We start from the raw sequence: 22500 nt of genomic DNA, 5'->3' as shown, positions 1-22500 counted from the left end.
ATTTTATTTGTCACATACACATGGTTAGCAGATGTTAATGCGAGTGTAGCGAAATGCTTGTGCTTCTAGTTCCGACAATGCAGTAATAACCAACAAGTAATCTAACTAACAATTCCAAAACTACTGTCTTGTACACAGTGTAAGGGGATAAAGAATATGTACATAAGGATATATGAATGAGTGATGGTACAGAGCAGCATAGGCAGATACAGTAGATTGTATCGAGTACAGTATGTACAAATGAGATGAGTATGTAAACAAAGTGGCATAGTATAAAGTGGCTAGTGATACATGTATTACATAAGGATACAGTCGATGATATAGAGTACAGTATATACGTATGCCTATGAGATGAATAATGTAGGGTGAGTAACATTATATAAGGTAGCATTGGTTAAAGTGGCTAGTGATATATTTACATCATTTCCCATCAATTCCCATTATTAAAGTGGCTGGAGTTGAGTCAGTGTCAGTGTGCTGGCAGCAGCCACTCAATGTTAGTGGTGGCTGTTTAACAGTCTGATAGCCTTGAATCGCCTTGAATCGTTCACATAAGTCTTTGGCGATGTACATCCAATGATGAATCAGAGTCACACATGCGCCTAATGACAAGGAGTTGGCTGTATAGTCAGCTGTTTTAAATGAAGGGGATAACTGCTGAGATGACTGGTGTTTCTATCTGTTTCTCAGTAGGCCACATTAACATCTGGCCTGACCAAAACATCCTAAAAGGAAACGCGTTGTTTATCGGACACAAACAGCATCCTTCATGCCATCAATACATCTCATAAACCCCTGTGATGAACCTAGAACAGGGAGACGATAACTTGTTGTTGTGACATTGATTTGCCATTGCCTTGCACGCTGTGAAGAAGGGCTCGTACCCGAAACGTTCGTGAGGCCATAAAAAATAAAATATGTCGATGTAAGTTTAGTTACCGGAGTGCTGTACTATTTCTGTTCATTGGATTATATACGAGGATTCAACACTTGATTTAAGTTTCTATAAGATGGAGTCGTTGTTTATCTTTTCATGAACTGTATCTGTGAACGTAGCTCCTCTAACAATGATGTATGAAGATGTTGACAGACTTACTGAAGCCCGAGTTAGAGTCTGATTCCAGCAAGATACTGTTCCCATTGGAAACCCAGGGAGATTCAGTGGTCTTCTGGACGGTTGGAGCACAGTGTACAGTGTTTATCCCAGTATTGGTGCAATAAGGGCCTAAGGATTAACAAGGAACCTATTCTGGGACGATAAGAAGTGTAAGAATAATCAGATAATGAGATATTTATGTATTACATGTTTAAGAAATTTGCAAACATTTCTAAAAGCATGTTTTCACTTTGTCATTATGGGTTATTGTGATGTCATTATGGGTTATTGGGATGTCATTATGGGGTATTGTGATGTCATTATGGGGTAGTGTGATGTCATTATGGGGTATCGTGTGTAGACAGGTGAGAGAGAAAAAATCAATTTAATCAATTTTAAATTCAGGCTGTAACACAACAAAATGTGGAATAAGTGAAGGGGTGTGAATACTTTCTGAAGGCTCTGCAGATAGATAGACGGACAGACAGACTGACGGACAGGTGGATAGATGAGTCATTGACTGTAACATCTGTCCTGTTGTGTCTGTCCCTCCAGAGGGTGGTAGTAGGAGGGCTGATGACATCCAGAAAGCAGCCGAGGAGCTCAACACTCGCTGGGATGGGTTCTGTGCCCTGCTGGCTGAGAGGCTGGAGTGGCTGGCCTACCAGAGCAAGATCCTGGCCTTCTATAACCTATGGCAGCAACTGGAGCAAGCTGTGGTCAACTCTGAGAACTGGCTGAAGGTCCAGCAGCCACCGGCCTCAGAGCCTGAACCTCTGAAGCATCAACTGGAGCGCTGCAGGGTGAGGAGTGGGGGGGGAAGGTGTAGTGTCTGTGGAGGGAGGGCATGCAGAATTAGGCCGATACCCACTAATTATCAAAATCCAGAAAAGAGCCGTTAAATTCTATAACTCCCTAAAAGGAAGTGATTCCCAAACCTTCCATAATAAAGCCATCACCTACAGAGAGATGAACCTATAGAAGAGTCCCCTAAGCAAGCTGGTCCTGGGGCTCTGTTCACAAACACAAACACACCCCACAGAGCCCTAGGACAGCAGCACAATTAGACCCAACCAAATCATGAGAAAACAAAAAGATAATTACTGACACATTAGAAAGAATTAACAAAAAAACAGAGTAAACTAGAATGCTATTTGGCCCTAAACAGAGAGTACACAGTGGCAGAATAGCTGACCACTGTGAATGACCCAAACTTAAGGAAAGCTTTGACTATGTACAGACTCAGTGAGCATAGCCTTGCTATTGAGAAAGGCCGCTGAATACAGACCTGGCTCTCAAGAGAAGACAGGCTATGTGCACACTGCCCACCCCTCCGCTCCATAGGAAGACCCCACCCCTCCCCTCCATAGGAAGACCCTAGGAAGACCCCACCCCTTCGCTCCATAGGAAGACCCCACCCCTCCCCTCCATAGGAAGACCCCAGGAAGACCCCACCCCTCCGCTCCATAGGAAGACCCCAGGAAGACCCCACCCCTCCGCTCCATAGGAAGACCCCAGGAAGACCCCACCCCTCCCCTCCATAGGAAGACCCCAGGAAGACCCCACCCTTCCGCTCCATAGGAAGACCCCAGGAAGACCCCACCACTCCCCTCCATAGGAAGACCCCAGGAAGACCCCACCCCTCCGCTCCATAGGAAGACCCCAGGAAGACCCCACCCCTCCCCTCCATCGTAGGGGAAACACTTCATACAGTGTCGTTCAGTATTCATGCAACAATATTCTCTGTTCTGTATTCACCACAGAGAAAACGCATTGCCACTGGGAAGGTTTGCCATGAATAATTAATTGTAATAAAATCTAAATTTGACTATTTTGTATTGAATGGCTCATAATAACAGCAGAACAGCACAAAGCTGTAATGAGATGTTAATGTATTGTGTAGACTCTGATAGATTAGACTTGGGTACTAAAACCCCCTCTGATACATTAGACTAGGGTACTAAGACCCCCTCTGGTAGATTAGACTAGGGTACTAAGACCCCCTCTGATAGATTAGACTAGGATACTAAGACCCCCTCTGATATATTAGACTAGGATACTAAGACCCCCTCTGGTAGATTAGACTAGGGTACTAAGACCCCCTCTGATAGATTAGACTAGGGTACTAAGACCCCCTCTGATAGATTAGACTAGGGTACTAAGACCCCCTCTGATAGATTAGACTTGGATACTATGACCCCCTCTGATAGATTAGACTTGGATACTATGACCCCCTCTGATAGATTAGACTAGGATACTATGACCCCCTCTGATAGATTAGACTTGGATACTAAGACCCTCTCTGATAGATTAGACTAGGGTACTAAGACCCCCTCTGGTAGATTAGACTAGGGTACTAAGACCCCCTCTGGTAGATTTGACTAGGGTACTATGACCCCCTCTGATAGATTAGACTAGGGTACTAAGACACCCTCTGATATATTAGACTTGGGTACTAAGACCCCCTCTGATAGATTAGACTAGGGTACTAAGACCCCCTCTGATAGATTAGACTAGGGTACTAAGACCCCCTCTGATATATTAGACTTGGGTACTAAGACCCCCTCTGATAGATTAGACTAGGGTACTAAGACCCCCTCTGATAGATTAGACTTGGATACTATGACCCCCTCTGATAGATTAGACTAGGGTACTAAGACCCCCTCTGATAGATTAGACTAGGATACTATGACCCCCTCTGATAGATTAGACTTGGATACTAAGACCCCCTCTGATAGATTAGACTAGGGTACTAAGACCCCCTCTGGTAGATTAGACTAGGGTACTAAGACCCCCTCTGGTAGATTAGACTATGGTACTAAGACCCCCTCTGATAGATTAGACTAGGGTACTAAGACCCCCTCTGGTAGATTAGACTAGGGTACTAAGACCCCCTCTGGTAGATTAGACTATGGTACTAAGACCCCCTCTGGTAGATTAGACTAGGATACTATGACCCCCTCTGATAGATTAGACTAGGGTACTAAGACACCCTCTGATATATTAGACTTGGGTACTAAGACCCCCTCTGATAGATTAGACTAGGGTACTAAGACCCCCTCTGATAGATTAGACTAGGGTACTAAGACCCCCTCTGATATATTAGACTTGGGTACTAAGACCCCTCTGATATATTAGACTTGGGTACTAAGACCCCCTCTGATAGATTAGACTAGGGTACTAAGACCCCCTCTGATAGATTAGACTTGGATACTATGACCCCCTCTGATAGATTAGACTAGGGTACTAAGACCCCCTCTGATAGATTAGACTAGGATACTATGACCCCCTCTGATAGATTAGACTTGGATACTAAGACCCCCTCTGATAGATTAGACTAGGGTACTAAGACCCCCTCTGGTAGATTAGACTAGGGTACTAAGACCCCCTCTGGTAGATTAGACTATGGTACTAAGACCCCCTCTGATAGATTAGACTAGGGTACTAAGACCCCCTCTGGTAGATTAGACTAGGGTACTAAGACCCCCTCTGGTAGATTAGACTATGGTACTAAGACCCCCTCTGGTAGATTAGACTAGGATACTATGACCCCCTCTGATAGATTAGACTAGGGTACTAAGACCCCTCTGATATATTAGACTTGGGTACTAAAACCCCCTCTGATACATTAGACTAGGGTACTAAGACCCCCTCTGGTAGATTAGACTAGGGTACTAAGACCCCCTCTGATAGATTAGACTAGGATACTAAGACCCCCTCTGATATATTAGACTAGGATACTAAGACCCCCTCTGGTAGATTAGACTAGGGTACTAAGACCCCCTCTGATAGATTAGACTAGGGTACTAAGACCCCCTCTGATAGATTAGACTAGGGTACTAAGACCCCCTCTGATATATTAGACTTGGGTACTAAGACCCCTCTGATATATTAGACTTGGGTACTAAGACCCCCTCTGATAGATTAGACTAGGGTACTAAGACCCCCTCTGATAGATTAGACTTGGATACTATGACCCCCTCTGATAGATTAGACTAGGGTACTAAGACCCCCTCTGGTAGATTAGACTAGGATACTATGACCCCCTCTGATAGATTAGACTTGGATACTAAGACCCCCTCTGATAGATTAGACTAGGGTACTAAGACCCCCTCTGGTAGATTAGACTAGGGTACTAAGACCCCCTCTGGTAGATTAGACTATGGTACTAAGACCCCCTCTGATAGATTAGACTAGGGTACTAAGACCCCCTCTGGTAGATTAGACTAGGGTACTAAGACCCCCTCTGGTAGATTAGACTATGGTACTAAGACCCCCTCTGGTAGATTAGACTAGGATACTATGACCCCCTCTGATAGATTAGACTAGGGTACTAAGACCCCTCTGATATATTAGACTTGGGTACTAAAACCCCCTCTGATACATTAGACTAGGGTACTAAGACCCCCTCTGGTAGATTAGACTAGGGTACTAAGACCCCCTCTGATAGATTAGACTAGGATACTAAGACCCCCTCTGATATATTAGACTAGGATACTAAGACCCCCTCTGGTAGATTAGACTAGGGTACTAAGACCCCCTCTGATAGATTAGACTAGGGTACTAAGACCCCCTCTGATAGATTAGACTAGGGTACTAAGACCCCCTCTGATAGATTAGACTTGGATACTATGACCCCCTCTGATAGATTAGACTTGGATACTATGACCCCCTCTGATAGATTAGACTAGGATACTATGACCCCCTCTGATAGATTAGACTTGGATACTAAGACCCTCTCTGATAGATTAGACTAGGGTACTAAGACCCCCTCTGGTAGATTAGACTAGGGTACTAAGACCCCCTCTGGTAGATTTGACTAGGGTACTATGACCCCCTCTGATAGATTAGACTAGGGTACTAAGACACCCTCTGATATATTAGACTTGGGTACTAAGACCCCCTCTGATAGATTAGACTAGGGTACTAAGACCCCCTCTGATAGATTAGACTAGGGTACTAAGACCCCCTCTGATATATTAGACTTGGGTACTAAGACCCCTCTGATATATTAGACTTGGGTACTAAGACCCCCTCTGATAGATTAGACTAGGGTACTAAGACCCCCTCTGATAGATTAGACTTGGATACTATGACCCCCTCTGATAGATTAGACTAGGGTACTAAGACCCCCTCTGATAGATTAGACTAGGATACTATGACCCCCTCTGATAGATTAGACTTGGATACTAAGACCCCCTCTGATAGATTAGACTAGGGTACTAAGACCCCCTCTGGTAGATTAGACTAGGGTACTAAGACCCCCTCTGGTAGATTAGACTATGGTACTAAGACCCCCTCTGATAGATTAGACTAGGGTACTAAGACCCCCTCTGGTAGATTAGACTAGGGTACTAAGACCCCCTCTGGTAGATTAGACTATGGTACTAAGACCCCCTCTGGTAGATTAGACTAGGATACTATGACCCCCTCTGATAGATTAGACTAGGGTACTAAGACCCCTCTGATATATTAGACTTGGGTACTAAGACCCCCTCTGGTAGATTAGACTATGGTACTAAGACCCCCTCTGGTAGATTAGACTATGGTACTACTAAGACCCCCTCTTGTAGATTTGACTAGGGTACTATGACCCCCTCTGATAGATTAGACTAGGGTACTAAGACACCCTCTGATATATTAGACTTGGGTACTATAAGACCCCCTCTGATAGATTAGACTAGGGTACTAAGACCCCCTCTGATAGATTAGACTAGGGTACTAAGACCCCCTCTGATATATTAGACTTGGGTACTAAGACCCCTCTGATATATTAGACTTGGGTACTAAGACCCCCTCTGATAGATTAGACTAGGGTACTAAGACCCCCTCTGATAGATTAGACTTGGATACTATGACCCCCTCTGATAGATTAGACTAGGGTACTAAGACCCCCTCTGATAGATTAGACTAGGATACTATGACCCCCTCTGATAGATTAGACTTGGATACTAAGACCCCCTCTGATAGATTAGACTAGGGTACTAAGACCCCCTCTGGTAGATTAGACTAGGGTACTAAGACCCCCTCTGGTAGATTAGACTATGGTACTAAGACCCCCTCTGATAGATTAGACTAGGGTACTAAGACCCCCTCTGGTAGATTAGACTAGGGTACTAAGACCCCCTCTGGTAGATTAGACTATGGTACTAAGACCCCCTCTGGTAGATTAGACTAGGATACTATGACCCCCTCTGATAGATTAGACTAGGGTACTAAGACCCCTCTGATATATTAGACTTGGGTACTAAGACCCCCTCTGGTAGATTAGACTATGGTACTAAGACCCCCTCTGATAGATTAGACTAGGGTACTAAGACCCCCTCTGGTAGATTAGACTAGGGTACTAAGACCCCCTCTGGTAGATTAGACTATGGTACTAAGACCCCCTCTGGTAGATTAGACTAGGATACTATGACCCCCTCTGATAGATTAGACTAGGGTACTAAGACCCCTCTGATATATTAGACTTGGGTACTAAAACCCCCTCTGATACATTAGACTAGGGTACTAAGACCCCCTCTGGTAGATTAGACTAGGGTACTAAGACCCCCTCTGATAGATTAGACTAGGATACTAAGACCCCCTCTGATATATTAGACTAGGATACTAAGACCCCCTCTGGTAGATTAGACTAGGGTACTAAGACCCCCTCTGATAGATTAGACTAGGGTACTAAGACCCCCTCTGATAGATTAGACTAGGGTACTAAGACCCCCTCTGATAGATTAGACTTGGATACTATGACCCCCTCTGATAGATTAGACTTGGATACTATGACCCCCTCTGATAGATTAGACTAGGATACTATGACCCCCTCTGATAGATTAGACTTGGATACTAAGACCCTCTCTGATAGATTAGACTAGGGTACTAAGACCCCCTCTGGTAGATTAGACTAGGGTACTAAGACCCCCTCTGGTAGATTTGACTAGGGTACTATGACCCCCTCTGATAGATTAGACTAGGGTACTAAGACACCCTCTGATATATTAGACTTGGGTACTAAGACCCCCTCTGATAGATTAGACTAGGGTACTAAGACCCCCTCTGATAGATTAGACTAGGGTACTAAGACCCCCTCTGATATATTAGACTTGGGTACTAAGACCCCTCTGATATATTAGACTTGGGTACTAAGACCCCCTCTGATAGATTAGACTAGGGTACTAAGACCCCCTCTGATAGATTAGACTTGGATACTATGACCCCCTCTGATAGATTAGACTAGGGTACTAAGACCCCCTCTGATAGATTAGACTAGGATACTATGACCCCCTCTGATAGATTAGACTTGGATACTAAGACCCCCTCTGATAGATTAGACTAGGGTACTAAGACCCCCTCTGGTAGATTAGACTAGGGTACTAAGACCCCCTCTGGTAGATTAGACTATGGTACTAAGACCCCCTCTGATAGATTAGACTAGGGTACTAAGACCCCCTCTGGTAGATTAGACTAGGGTACTAAGACCCCCTCTGGTAGATTAGACTATGGTACTAAGACCCCCTCTGGTAGATTAGACTAGGATACTATGACCCCCTCTGATAGATTAGACTAGGGTACTAAGACCCCTCTGATATATTAGACTTGGGTACTAAGACCCCCTCTGGTAGATTAGACTATGGTACTAAGACCCCCTCTGGTAGATTAGACTATGGTACTACTAAGACCCCCTCTTGTAGATTTGACTAGGGTACTATGACCCCCTCTGATAGATTAGACTAGGGTACTAAGACACCCTCTGATATATTAGACTTGGGTACTATAAGACCCCCTCTGATAGATTAGACTAGGGTACTAAGACCCCCTCTGATAGATTAGACTAGGGTACTAAGACCCCCTCTGATATATTAGACTTGGGTACTAAGACCCCTCTGATATATTAGACTTGGGTACTAAGACCCCCTCTGATAGATTAGACTAGGGTACTAAGACCCCCTCTGATAGATTAGACTTGGATACTATGACCCCCTCTGATAGATTAGACTAGGGTACTAAGACCCCCTCTGATAGATTAGACTAGGATACTATGACCCCCTCTGATAGATTAGACTTGGATACTAAGACCCCCTCTGATAGATTAGACTAGGGTACTAAGACCCCCTCTGGTAGATTAGACTAGGGTACTAAGACCCCCTCTGGTAGATTAGACTATGGTACTAAGACCCCCTCTGATAGATTAGACTAGGGTACTAAGACCCCCTCTGGTAGATTAGACTAGGGTACTAAGACCCCCTCTGGTAGATTAGACTATGGTACTAAGACCCCCTCTGGTAGATTAGACTAGGATACTATGACCCCCTCTGATAGATTAGACTAGGGTACTAAGACCCCTCTGATATATTAGACTTGGGTACTAAGACCCCCTCTGGTAGATTAGACTATGGTACTAAGACCCCCTCTGGTAGATTAGACTATGGTACTAAGACCCCCTCTGGTAGATTAGACTAGGATACTATGACCCCCTCTGATAGATTAGACTAGGGTACTAAGACCCCTCTGATATATTAGACTTGGGTACTAAGACCCCCTCTGATAGATTAGACTAGGGTACTAAAACTCCCTCTGGTAGATTAGACTAGGATACTAAGTCCCCCTCTGATAGATTAGACTAGGGTACTAAGACACCATCTGATTATTTATATATACAGTTGAAGTTGGAAGTGTACATACACCATAGCCAAATACATTTAAACTCAGTTTTTCACAATTCCTGATATTTAATCCTAGTAACAATTCCCTGTTTTAGGTCAGTTAGGATCACTACTTCATTTTAAGAATGTGAAATATCAGAATAATAGTAGACAGAATGATTTATTTCAGCTTTTATTTCTTTCATCACATTCCCAGTGGGCCAGAAGTTAACATACACTCAATTAGTATTTGGTGGCATTGCCTTTAAATTGTTTAATTTGGGTCAAACGTTTCTGGTCTCTCTTCTCTTCCTGTCTTCATATCATCCTCTCTCCCTGTCTTCCTGTCTTCCTCTCTTCCTGTCTTCATCTCTTCCTGTCTTCCTCTCTTCCTGTCTTCCTCTCTTCCTGTCTTACTCTCTTCCTGTCTTCCTCTCTTCCTGTCGTCCTCTCTTCCTGTCGTCCTCTCGTCCTGTCTTCCTGTCTTTTTTCTCTTGCTTTCTGCTGATCTGTCTCTGTCTCACTCTCTTTTTTTTCCTTTCACTCCTCCTCACCCTTTCTTCCCTCCTCATCATCTCCTCCCCCTCAACTTCCTCCCCCCTCTCCCACCTCTTCTCCCAACCCCCTACCTCCTCTCCCTCTTCCCCTCTCCTCCCCTCTCCTCCCCTCCCCTCCCTCCCTCCCTCTCTCCCCTCTTCTCCCAACCCTCTCCTCCTCCCCTCTCTCTCCTCTCCCTACCCCCCCCCCCTCCTCTCTCCCCCCCAGGAGGAGATAGCTCGTTTCTCCTCTCTGGAGCCCCAGGTCAACCTGCTAAAAGAGAAGCTGAAGGCACTGAGGGAGAAGGAGAATGCTCCTGTCTTCTTCGATGCAGACATCACTGACTTCACACAGCATCACCAGCAGGTCCTGGATGAGCTCCAGGCCCGAGAGAGACAGCTGGTGCTGGGTGAGAATATGGAGCAGAACACAAACACAATGCAGGCGTGCACTTACACACAGGAACACAGAGAGGGGTCATGAGGGAAGAGGAAAGCACACCACACCTAGTCAACTTATGATTGTTTGGGGTTAATAGGTGAGGGTTAGAGGTTAATAGGGGAGGGTTAGGGGTTAACAGGTGAGGGTTAGGGGTTAATAGGGGAGGGTTAGGGGTTAATAGGTGAGGGTTAGGGGTTAACAGGTGAGGGTTAGGGGTTAATAGGGGAGGGTTAGGGGTTAACAGGTGAGGGTTAGGGGTTAACAGGTGAGGGTTTGGGGTTAATAGGTGAGGATTAGGGGTTAATAGGTGAGGGTTAGAGGTTAATAGGTGAGGGTTAGGGTTAGGGGTTAATAGGTGAGGGTTAGAGGTTAATAGGTGAGGGTTAGGGGTTAATAGGTGAGGGTTAGGTGTTAATAGGTGAGGGTTATGGATTAATAGGTTTGGGTTTGGGGGAGGTAAGTGCTGTGGCACGTGCGACAGAGAGAGGAGAGGATAATATTTTAGAGGGGAGGAGAATTTTTTAGAGGAGACAAGGAGAGGAGGTTATTTTAGAGTAGAGCGGGATATTTTAGAGGAGGAGGAGAGGAGGTTATTTTAGAGGAGAGGAGGATGTTTTAGAGGAGAGGAGGATGTTTTAGAGGAGAGGAGGGTATTTTAGAGGAGAGGAGGATGTTTTAGAGGAAAGGAGGATGTTTTAGAGGAGAGGAGGATGTTTTAGAGGAGAGGAGGATGTTTTAGAGGAGAGGAGGATGTTTTAGAGGAGAGGAGGGTATTTTAGAGAGGAGGAGGATATTTTAGAGGAGAGGAGGATGTTTTAGAGGAGATTTAGAGGAGAGGAGGATGTTTTAGAGGAGAGGAGGATGTTTTAGAGGAGAGGAGGGTATTTTAGAGAGGAGGAGGATATTTTAGAGGAGAGGAGGGTATTTTAGAGAGGAGGAGGATGTTTTAGAGGGGAGGAGGGTATTTTAGAGAGGAGGAGGATGTTTTAGAGAGGAGGAGGATGTTTTAGAGGAGAGGAGGATGTTTTAGTGGAGAGGAGGGTATTTTAGAGGAGAGGAGGGCATTTTAGAGGAGAGGAGGGTGTTTTAGAGGAGAGGAGGATGTTTTAGAGGAGAGGAGGATGTTTTAGAGGAGAGGAGGGTATTTTAGAGGAGAGGAGGGTATTTTAGAGGAGAGGAGGGTATCTTAGAGAGGAGGAGGATGTTTTAGAGAGGAGGAGGATGTTTTAGAGAGGAGGAGGATGTTTTAGAGAGTAGGACGCAGAACACAGCAGGACAGTTTGTTCTCATCTCCATATGTAGAGTGGATGTCAGAGAGGGAGAGAGGGAGCTGGCTGGTTCAGCTGCTGTGTGTGTGTGTGTGTGTGTGTGTGTGTGTGCGTGTGTGTGTGTGTGTGTGTGTGTGTGTGTGTGTGTGTGTGTGTGTGTGTGTGTGTGTGTGTGTGTGTGTGTGCGTGTGTGTGTGTATGAGAATGGGCTTATCAGAGAGCAGTAATATGAACACAGAGGGGTGAATTATAGAAAGTGTATTAACAGTACTCACATGGGTCCTGTACTCACAGGAAATAGAAATATGCCGAATGTATGTTCAATGACATTTTAAGTTCAAAGTGTGTCTGTATCAAATACATTTTTATTGGTCACATACACACGGTCAGCAGATGTTATTGGTCACATACACATGGTTAGCAGATGTTATTGGTCACATACACATGGTCAGCAGATGTTATTGGTCACATACATGGTTAGCAGATGTTATTGGTCACATACACACGGTTAGCAGATGTTATTGGTCACATACACATGGTTAGCAGATGTTATTGGTCACATACACGGTTAGCAGATGTTATTGGTCACATACACACGGTCAGCAGATGTTATTGGTCACATACACATGGTCAGCAGATGTTAATGATAGTGTAGCGAAATGCTTGTGTGCTTCTAGTTCCGACCATGCAGTAATATCTAACAAGTAATCTAGCAATTTCACAACATCTACATCTACATTTACACACACAAGTGTAAAGGAATGAATAAGAATACGTACATATAAATATATGGATGAGCGATGGCCGTGCAGCGTAAGCAAGATGCAGTAGATGGTATAGACTACAGTATATACATATGAGAGGAGTAATGTAGGGTATGTAAACATTATATAAAGTTACATTGTTTAAAGTGACTAGTGATACATTTATTACATCCAATTTTTAATTACTAAAGTGGCTAGAGATTTGAGTCAGTATGTTGGCAGCAGCCACTCAATGTTAGTGATGGCTGTTTAACAGTCTGAGGGCCTTGAGATAGAAGCTGTTTTTCAGTCTCGCGGTCCCAGTTTTGATGCACCTGTGCTGACCTTGCCTTCTGGATGAAAGCGGGGTGAACAGGCAGTGGCTCGGGTGGTTGTTGTCCTTGATGATCTTTTTGGCCTTCCTGTGACATCGGGTGCTGTAGGTGTCCTGGAGGGCAGGTAGATTGCCCCCGGTGATGCGTTGTGCAGACCTCACTACCCTCTGGAGAGCCTTACGGTTGTGGGCGGAGAAGTTGCCGTACCAGGCTGTGATACAGCCCGACAGGATGCTCTCGATTGTGCATCTGTAAAAGTTTGTGAGTGTTTTCAGTGACAAGCCAAATTTCTTCAGCCTCCTGAGGTTGAAGAGGCGCTGTTGCTCCTCGGCTGCTGCGCCTTCTTCACCACGCTGTCTGTGTGGGTGGACCATTTCATTTTGTCCGTGATGTGTACGCCGAGGAACTTAAAACTTTCCATCTTCTCCACTGCGGTCTCGTCGATGTGGATAGGGGGGTGTTCCCTCTGCTGTGATCCCTCTCCTGAAGTCCACAACCATCTCCTTTGTTTCGTTGACGTTGAGTGTGAGGTTATTTTTCTGACAACACACTCCGAGGGCCTTCACCTCCTCCCTGTAGGCCGTCTCGTCGTTGTTGGTAATCAAGCCTACCACTGTAGTGTCATCTGCAAACTTGATGATTGAGTTGGAGAGGGCTGAGAACGCACCCCAGTGTTGAGGACCAACGGGGTGGAGATGTTGTTTCCTATTCTCACCACCTGGGGACGACCCGTCAGAAAGTCCAGGACCCAGTTGCACAGGGCGGGCGTCTGAGAGTTTGGAGGTAGTATGGAGTTAAATGCTAAGCTGTAATCAATGAACAGCATTCTCACATAGGTATTCCTCTTGTCCAGATGGGTTAGGGCAGTGTGCAGTGTGGTTGTGATTGCGTCGTCTGTGGACCTATTGGGGCGGTAAGGAAATTGGAGTGGTGTCAGGTAAGGTGGAGGTGATATGATCCTTGACTAGTCTCTCAAAGCACTTCATGATGACAGAAGTGAGTGCAATGGGGCGGTAGTCATTTAGCTCAGTTACCGTAGCTTTCTTGGGAACAGGAACAATGGTGGCCCTCTTGAAGCAGGTGGGAACAGCAGACTGGGATAGGGATTAATTGAATATGTCCGTAAACATAGAGCCTGCAGGTTTTGGTAGCCGGGCCGTGTCAGTGGCACTGTATTGTCCTCAAAGCGAGCAAAGGTTTTAATAGTCACCGTGGGTACAACATCACCGATGCACTTGCTAATAAACTCGCTCACCGAATCAGCGTATGCATCAATGTTGTTGTCTGAGGCTATCCGGAACATAACCCAGTCCACGTGATCAGAGGAATCTTGAAGCATGGAATCCGATTGTTCAGACCAGCGTTGAAAAGATCTGAGCACGGGTGTTTCCTGTTTTAGTTTCTGTCTATAGGGTGGGAGCAACAAAATGGAGTCTTGGTCAGATTTGCCAAAAGGAGGGCGAGGGAGGGCTTTGTATGCTAGAAGTTAGAGTAGCAATGATCCAGAATGCTGCCAGCCCTGGTCGTGCATTCGATATGCTGATAAAATTTAGGGAGCCTTGTTTTCAGATTGGCTTTGTTAAAACCCCCAGCTACAATAAATGCTGCCTCAGGATATATGGTTTCCAGTTTACATAGAGTCCAATAAAGTTCTTTCAGGGCGGTCAAGCTGTCTGCCTTTGGGGGATAAACACGGCTGTGATTATAATCAAAGAGAATTCTCTTGGTAGATAACGCCGTCAGCATTTGAATGTAAGGAATTCTAGGTCAGATGAACAAAAGGACTTGAGTTCCTGTATGTTGTTATGATCACACCACAACTCATTAATCACAAGGCATACACCCCCCGCCCTTCTTCTTACCAGAGAGATGTTTGTGTCTGTCTGGCTGTACCGACTCTGATAACGTATCCCCAGTGAGCCATGTTTCCGTAAAGCAGAGAATGTTGCAATCTCTGATGTCTCTCTGGAAGGCAACCCTTGCTCGAATTTCGTCTACCTTGTTGTCAAGAGACTGAATATTGGCGAGTAGTAAACTCGGGAGCGATGAGCGATGTGCCCGTCTACGGAGCCTGACCAGGAGGCCGCTCCGTCTGCCCTTTCTGCGGCGCCGTTGTTTTGGGTCGCCTACTGGGATCAGATCCATTGTCCTGGGTGGTGGTCCAAACAGAGGAAGTCAATATTCCTGGTCGTAATGTTGGTAAGTTGACGTTGCTCTTATATCCAATAGTTCTTCCCGGCTGTATGTAATAAAACGTAAGATTTCCTGGAGTAACAATGTAAGAAATAATACATTAAACAAACTAAATACTGCATAGTTTCCTAAGAACGCGAAGCGAGGCGACCATCTCTGTCGGCGCCATCTTGTTATGTGTGTGTGTGTGTGTGTGTGTGTGTGTGTGTGCTTCGGGGGTGTGCAAAAGCAGCTGGAGAGGAGTGTATGTGTGCTAGTGTGTGTTGTGTGTTTGGGTGCAAGTGTGAGTGTATTTCAGTATGTTGGTAAGTGGCAGGTTGTGTGGTACAACTATCATCAAGGAACATTTCAGTGTTTGCCCCTATAGGGAACAGTGATTGTGATTACAGCTACTATGTTCTCCTTTCACTACCTCACTGCAGCTCAACCATCCTCACACACAAACACACACACAAACACACATTCTCTCTCATGTTCACTTGCGGAATGGAAGGGTTTAAATCACCTGGAAACCATGGAAACCATGTGTTTGATGTATTTGATACCGTTCCACGGATTCCGCTCCAGTCATTACCACGAACCCATCCTCCTCAATTAAGGTGCCACCAACCTCCTGTGTCTCACTGGCCAGGAGTCCTGATAATTACTTTGATCACTAAAGCGTTCACATAAAGTAGAATAACGATTCGACCACTTCCCCTTTAGCGTTCTCCATTTTCATACATGGCTGCCCCCCAACAAACAAACAGGAAATACAAACAAAACATTAACATACTGTACATACAGACCCAACTGTGGACCAGCAGTTCATTAGCTAATGATGCCGAGTGGACTGTGAGTGGATAATGAATTCATGGCCTGAGACAGGAACAGAGACAGACTAGATACAGAGAGCAAGACAGAGCCTGCTGCTCTATAAAAATACCTGTCTCGACAGGGAGAGGAAAATGTAGAGTGGGCAGATCCCCCAGACAAGGAGAGGATAATGTAGAGTGGACAGACCCCCCAGACAAGGAGAGGATAATGTAGAGTGGGCAGACCCCCCAGACAAGGAGAGGATAATGTAGAGTGGACAGACCCCCATACATGGAGAGGATAATGTAGAGTGGGCAGACCCCCAGACATGGAGAGGATAATGTAGAGTGGACATACCCCCAGACAGTCAGAAAGAGAGGATAATGCAGGGTGGGCAGACCCCCAGACAGGGAGAGGGTAATATAGATTTGGCAGGCAGTCAGACAGGGAGAGGGTAATATAGATTTGGCAGACAGTCAGACATGGAGAGGGTAATATAGATTTGTCAGGCAGTCAGACAGGGAGAGGGTAATATAGATTTGGCAGACAGTCAGACAGGGAGAGGGTAATATAGATTTGGCAGACAGTCAGACAGCAGACCAGAAGGGCTGTGAGTATATAGTATATTATAGTGAAGTGGTAGAGTATATAGTATATTATAGTGAAGTGGTAGAGTCTATAGTATATTATAGTGAAGTGGTAGAGTCTATAGTATATCATAGTGGAGTGGTAGAGTCAGACAATAGGCCAGAAGTACTGTGAGTATATAGTATATCATAGTGAAGTGGTAGAGTATATAGTATATTATAGTGAAGTGGTAGAGTATATAGTATATCATAGTGAAGTGGTAGAGTATATAGTATATTATAGTGAAGTGGTAGAGTCTATAGTATATCATAGTGGAGTGGTAGAGTCAGACAGCAGGCCAGAAGGGCTGTGAGTATATAGTATATTATAGTGAAGTGGTAGAGTCTGACAGCAGACCAGAAGGGCTGTGAGTATATAGTATATTATAGTGAAGTGGTAGAGTATATAGTATATCATAGTGAAGTGGTAGAGCCTGACAGCAGGCCAGAAGTGCTGTCAGTATATAGTATATTATAGTGAAGTGGTAGAGTATATAGTATATTATAGTGAAGTGGTAGAGTATATAGTATATTATAGTGAAGTGGTAGAGTATATAGTATATTATAGTGAAGTGGTAGAGTATATAGTATATTATAGTGAAGTGGTAGAGTATATAGTATATTATAGTTAAGTGGTAGAGTATATAGTATATTATAGTGAAGTGGTAGAGTATATAGTATATCATAGTGAAGCAGTAGAGGATATAGTATATTATAGTGAAGTGGTAGAGTATATAGTATATTATAGTGAAGTGGTAGAGTCTGACAGCAGACCAGAAAGGCTGTGAGTATATAGTATATTATAGTGAAGTGGTAGAGTATATAGTATATTATAGTGAAGTGGTAGAGTATATAGTATATCATAGTGAAGTGGTAGAGTATATAGTATATTATAGTGAAGTGGTAGAGTATATAGTATATTATAGTGAAGTGGTAGAGTATATAGTATATATAGTGAAGTGGTAGAGTATATAGTATATTATAGTTAAGTGGTAGAGTATATAGTATATTATAGTGAAGTGGTAGAGTATATAGTATATATAGTGAAGTGGTAGAGTATATAGTATATTATAGTTAAGTGGTAGAGTATATAGTATATATAGTGAAGTGGTAGAGTATATAGTATATTATAGTTAAGTGGTAGAGTATATAGTATATTATAGTGAAGTGGTAGAGTATATAGTATATTATAGTGAAGTGGTAGAGTCTGACAGCAGACCAGAAGGGCTGTGAGTATATAGTATATTATAGTGAAGTGGTAGAGTATATAGTATAGTATAGTGAAGTGGTAGAGTATATAGTATATCATAGTGAAGTGGTAGAGTATATAGTATATTATAGTGAAGTGGTAGAGTATATAGTATATTATAGTGAAGTGATAGAGTATATAGTATATATAGTGAAGTGATAGAGTATATAGTATATTATAGTGAAGTGGTATAGTATATAGTATATATAGTGAAGTGGTAGAGTATATAGTATATTATAGTTAAGTGGTAGAGTATATAGTATATTATAGTGAAGTGGTAGAGTATATAGTATATATAGTGAAGTGGTAGAGTATATAGTATATTATAGTTAAGTGGTAGAGTATATAGTATATTATAGTGAAGTGGTAGAGGATATAGTATATTATAGTTAAGTGGTAGAGTATATAGTATATTATAGTGAAATGGTAGAGTATATAGTATATATAGTGAAGTGGTAGAGTATATAGTATATCATAGTGAAGTGGTAGAGTCAGACAGCAGACCAGAAGGGCTGTCAGTATATAGTATATTATAGTGAAGTGGTAGAGTCTGACAGCAGACCAGAAGGGCTGTGAGTATATAGTTTATTATAGTGAAGTGGTAGAGTATATAGTATATTATAGTGAAGTGGTAGAGTATATAGTATATATAGTGAAGTGGTAGAGTATATAGTATATTATAGTGAAGTGGTAGAGTATATAGTATATTATAGTGAAGTGGTAGAGTATATAGTATATTATAGTGAAGTGGTAGAGTCTGACAGCAGACCAGAAGGGCTGTGAGTATATAGTATATCATAGTGAAGTGGTAGAGGATATAGTATATTATAGTGAAGTGGTAGAGTCTGACAGCAGACCAGAAGGGCTGTGAGTATATAGTATATTATAGAGAAGTGGTAGAGTATATAGTATATCATAGTGAAGTGGTATAGGATATAGTATATTATAGTGAAATGGTAGAGTCTGTCAGCAGACCAGAAGGGCTGTGAGTATATAGTATATTATAGTGAAGTGGTAGAGTATATAGTATATCATAGTGAAGTGCTAGAGTATATAGGATATTATGGTGAAGTGGTAGAGTATATAGTATATTATAGTGAAGTGGTAGAGTCTGACAGCAGGCCAGAAGGGCTGTGAGTATATAGTATATTATAGTGAAGTGGTAGAGTATATAGTATATCATAGTGAAGTGGTAGAGGATATAGTATATTATAGTGAAGTGGTAGAGTCTGACAGCAGACCAGAAGGGCTGTGAGTATATAGTATATTATAGTGAAGTGGTAGAGTATATAGTATATTATAGTGAAGTAGTAGAGTATATAGTATATATAGTGAAGTGGTAGAGTCTGACAGCAGGCCAGAAGGGCTGTGAGTATATAGTATATATAGTGAAGTGGTAGAGTATATAGTATATCATAGTGAAGTGGTAGAGTCTATAGTATATCATAGTGAAGTGGTAGAGTCTATAGTATATCATAGTGAAGTGGTAGAGGATATAGTATATTATAGTGAAGTGGTAGAGGATATAGTATATCATAGTGAAGTGGTAGAGTCTATAGTATATCATAGTGAAGTGGTAGAGGATATAGTATATTATAGTGAAGTGGTAGAGTCTGACAGCAGACCAGAAGGGCTGTGAGTATATAGTATATTATAATGAAGTGGTAGAGTATATAGTATATTATAGTGAAATGGTAGAGTATATAGTTTATTATAGTGAAGTGGTAGAGGATATAGTATATTATAGTGAAGTGGTAGAGTCTGACAGCAGACCAGAAGGGCTGTGAGTATATAGTATATATAGTGAAGTGGTAGAGTATATAGTATATCATAGTGAAGTGGTAGAGTCTATAGTATATCATAGTGAAGTGGTAGAGGATATAGTATATTATAGTGAAGTGGTAGAGTCTGACAGCAGGCCAGAAGGGCTGTGAGTATATAGTATATTATAATGAAGTGGTAGAGTCTATAGTATATCATAGTGAAGTGGTAGAGGATATAGTATATTATAGTGAAGTGGTAGAGGATATAGTATATCATAGTGAAGTGGTAGAGTCTGACAGCAGACCAGAAGGGCTGTGAGTATATAGTATATTATAATGAAGTGGTAGAGTCTATAGTATATCATAGTGAAGTGGTAGAGGATATAGTATATTATAGTGAAGTGGTAGAGGATATAGTATATCATAGTGAAGTGGTAGAGTCTATAGTATATCATAGTGAAGTGGTAGAGGATATAGTATATTATAGTGAAGTGGTAGAGTCTGACAGCAGACCAGAAGGGCTGTGAGTATATAGTATATTATAATGAAGTGGTAGAGTATATAGTATATTATAGTGAAATGGTAGAGTATATAGTTTATTATAGTGAAGTGGTAGAGGATATAGTATATTATAGTGAAGTGGTAGAGTCTGACAGCAGACCAGAAGGGCTGTGAGTATATAGTATATTATAATGAAGTGGTAGAGTATATAGTATATTATAGTGAAATGGTAGAGTATATAGTATATTATAGTTAAGTGGTAGAGTATATAGTATATTATAGTGAAGTGGTAGAGTATATAGTATATCATAGTGAAGCAGTAGAGGATATAGTATATTATAGTGAAGTGGTAGAGTATATAGTATATTATAGTGAAGTGGTAGAGTCTGACAGCAGACCAGAAGGGCTGTGAGTATATAGTATATTATAGTGAAGTGGTAGAGTATATAGTATATTATAGTGAAGTGGTAGAGTATATAGTATATCATAGTGAAGTGGTAGAGGATATAGTATATTATAGTGAAGTGGTAGAGTCTGACAGCAGACCAGAAGGGCTGTGAGTATATAGTATATTATAATGAAGTGGTAGAGTATATAGTATATTATAGTGAAGTGGTAGAGGATATAGTATATCATAGTGAAGTGGTAGAGTCTATAGTATATCATAGTGAAGTGGTAGAGGATATAGTATATTATAGTGAAGTGGTAGAGTCTGACAGCAGACCAGAAGGGCTGTGAGTATATAGTATATTATAATGAAGTGGTAGAGTATATAGTATATTATAGTGAAGTGGTAGAGTATATAGTATATCATAGTGAAGTGGTAGAGTCTATAGTATATCATAGTGAAGTGGTAGAGGATATAGTATATTATAGTGAAGTGGTAGAGTCTGACAGCAGGCCAGAAGGGCTGTGAGTATATAGTATATTATAGTGAAGTGGTAGAGTATATAGTATATCATAGTGAAGTGGTAGAGGATATAGTATATTATAGTGAAGTGGTAGAGTCTGACAGCAGACCAGAAGGGCTGTGAGTATATAGTATATATAGTGAAGTGGTAGAGTATATAGTATATCATAGTGAAGTGGTAGAGTCTATAGTATATCATAGTGAAGTGGTAGAGGATATAGTATATTATAGTGAAGTGGTAGAGTCTGACAGCAGGCCAGAAGGGCTGTGAGTATATAGTATATATAGTGAAGTGGTAGAGTATATAGTATATCATAGTGAAGTGGTAGAGTCTATAGTATATCATAGTGAAGTGGTAGAGTCTATAGTATATTATAGTGAAGTGGTAGAGTATATAGTATATTATAGTGAAATGGTAGAGTATATAGTATATATAGTGAAGTGGTAGAGTATATAGTATATTATAATGAAGTGGTAGAGTCTGACAGCAGACCAGAAGGGCTGTCAGTATATAGTATATTATAGTGAAGTGGTAGAGTATATAGTATATATAGTGAAGTGGTAGAGTATATAGTATATTATAGTGAAGTGGTAGAGTATATAGTATATTATAGTGAAGTGGTAGAGTATATAGTATATTATAGTGAAGTGGTAGAGTATATAGTATATCATAGTGAAATGGTAGAGTATATAGTATATTATAGTGAAGTGGTAGAGTATATAGTATATTATAGTGAAGTGGTAGAGTATATAGTATATATAGTGAAGTGGTAGAGTATATAGTATATATAGTGAAATGGTAGAGTATATAGTATATTATAGTGAAGTGGTAGAGTCTGACAGCAGACCAGAAGGGCTGTCAGTATATAGTATATTATAGTGAAGTGGTAGAGTATATAGTATATATAGTGAAGTGGTAGAGTATATAGTATATTATAGTGAAGTGGTAGAGTATATAGTATATTATAGTGAAGTGGTAGAGTGTATAGTATATTATAGTGAAGTGGTAGAGTATATAGTATATCATAGTGAAATGGTAGAGTATATAGTATATTATAGTGAAGTGGTAGAGTATATAGTATATATAGTGAAGTGGTAGAGTATATAGTATATCATAGTGAAATGGTAGAGTATATAGTATATATAGTGAAATGGTAGAGTATATAGTATATTATAGTGAAGTGGTAGAGTATATAGTATATATAGTGAAGTGGTAGAGTATATAGTATATTATAGTGAAGTGGTAGAGTATATAGTATATCATAGTGAAATGGTAGAGTATATAGTATATCATAGTGAAATGGTAGAGTATATAGTATATTATAGTGAAGTGGTAGAGTATATAGTATATATAGTGAAGTGGTAGAGTATATAGTATATTATAGTGAAGTGGTAGAGTATATAGTA

The 22500-nt window shown here is 41.8% G+C and overlaps 1 protein-coding gene across 1 annotated transcript in view; it reads left to right on the top strand.

Annotated features, from left to right (window-relative positions):
- The window catches only part of dmd (dystrophin), a 462454-nt gene that overhangs the window by 200598 nt on the left and 239356 nt on the right, over nt 1-22500 (top strand). Inside the window, exons 20-22 of the mRNA XM_090209468.1 lie at nt 1652-1899; nt 10498-10745; nt 15548-15554. Coding sequence (XP_090065594.1) covers nt 1652-1899; nt 10498-10745; nt 15548-15554 — 503 coding nt within the window. The remainder of the gene's footprint in view (nt 1-1651; nt 1900-10497; nt 10746-15547; nt 15555-22500) is intronic.

The sequence above is a fragment of the Oncorhynchus mykiss genome, chromosome 18 (genome assembly GCF_057628025.1).
Source record: "Oncorhynchus mykiss isolate SJ-2025 chromosome 18, ASM5762802v1, whole genome shotgun sequence".
In the NCBI taxonomy this organism is placed as follows: domain Eukaryota; kingdom Metazoa; phylum Chordata; class Actinopteri; order Salmoniformes; family Salmonidae; genus Oncorhynchus; species Oncorhynchus mykiss.
The sequence above is the reverse complement of the archived record's forward strand: the minus strand, read 5'-3'. Positions and strand labels throughout refer to the sequence as shown.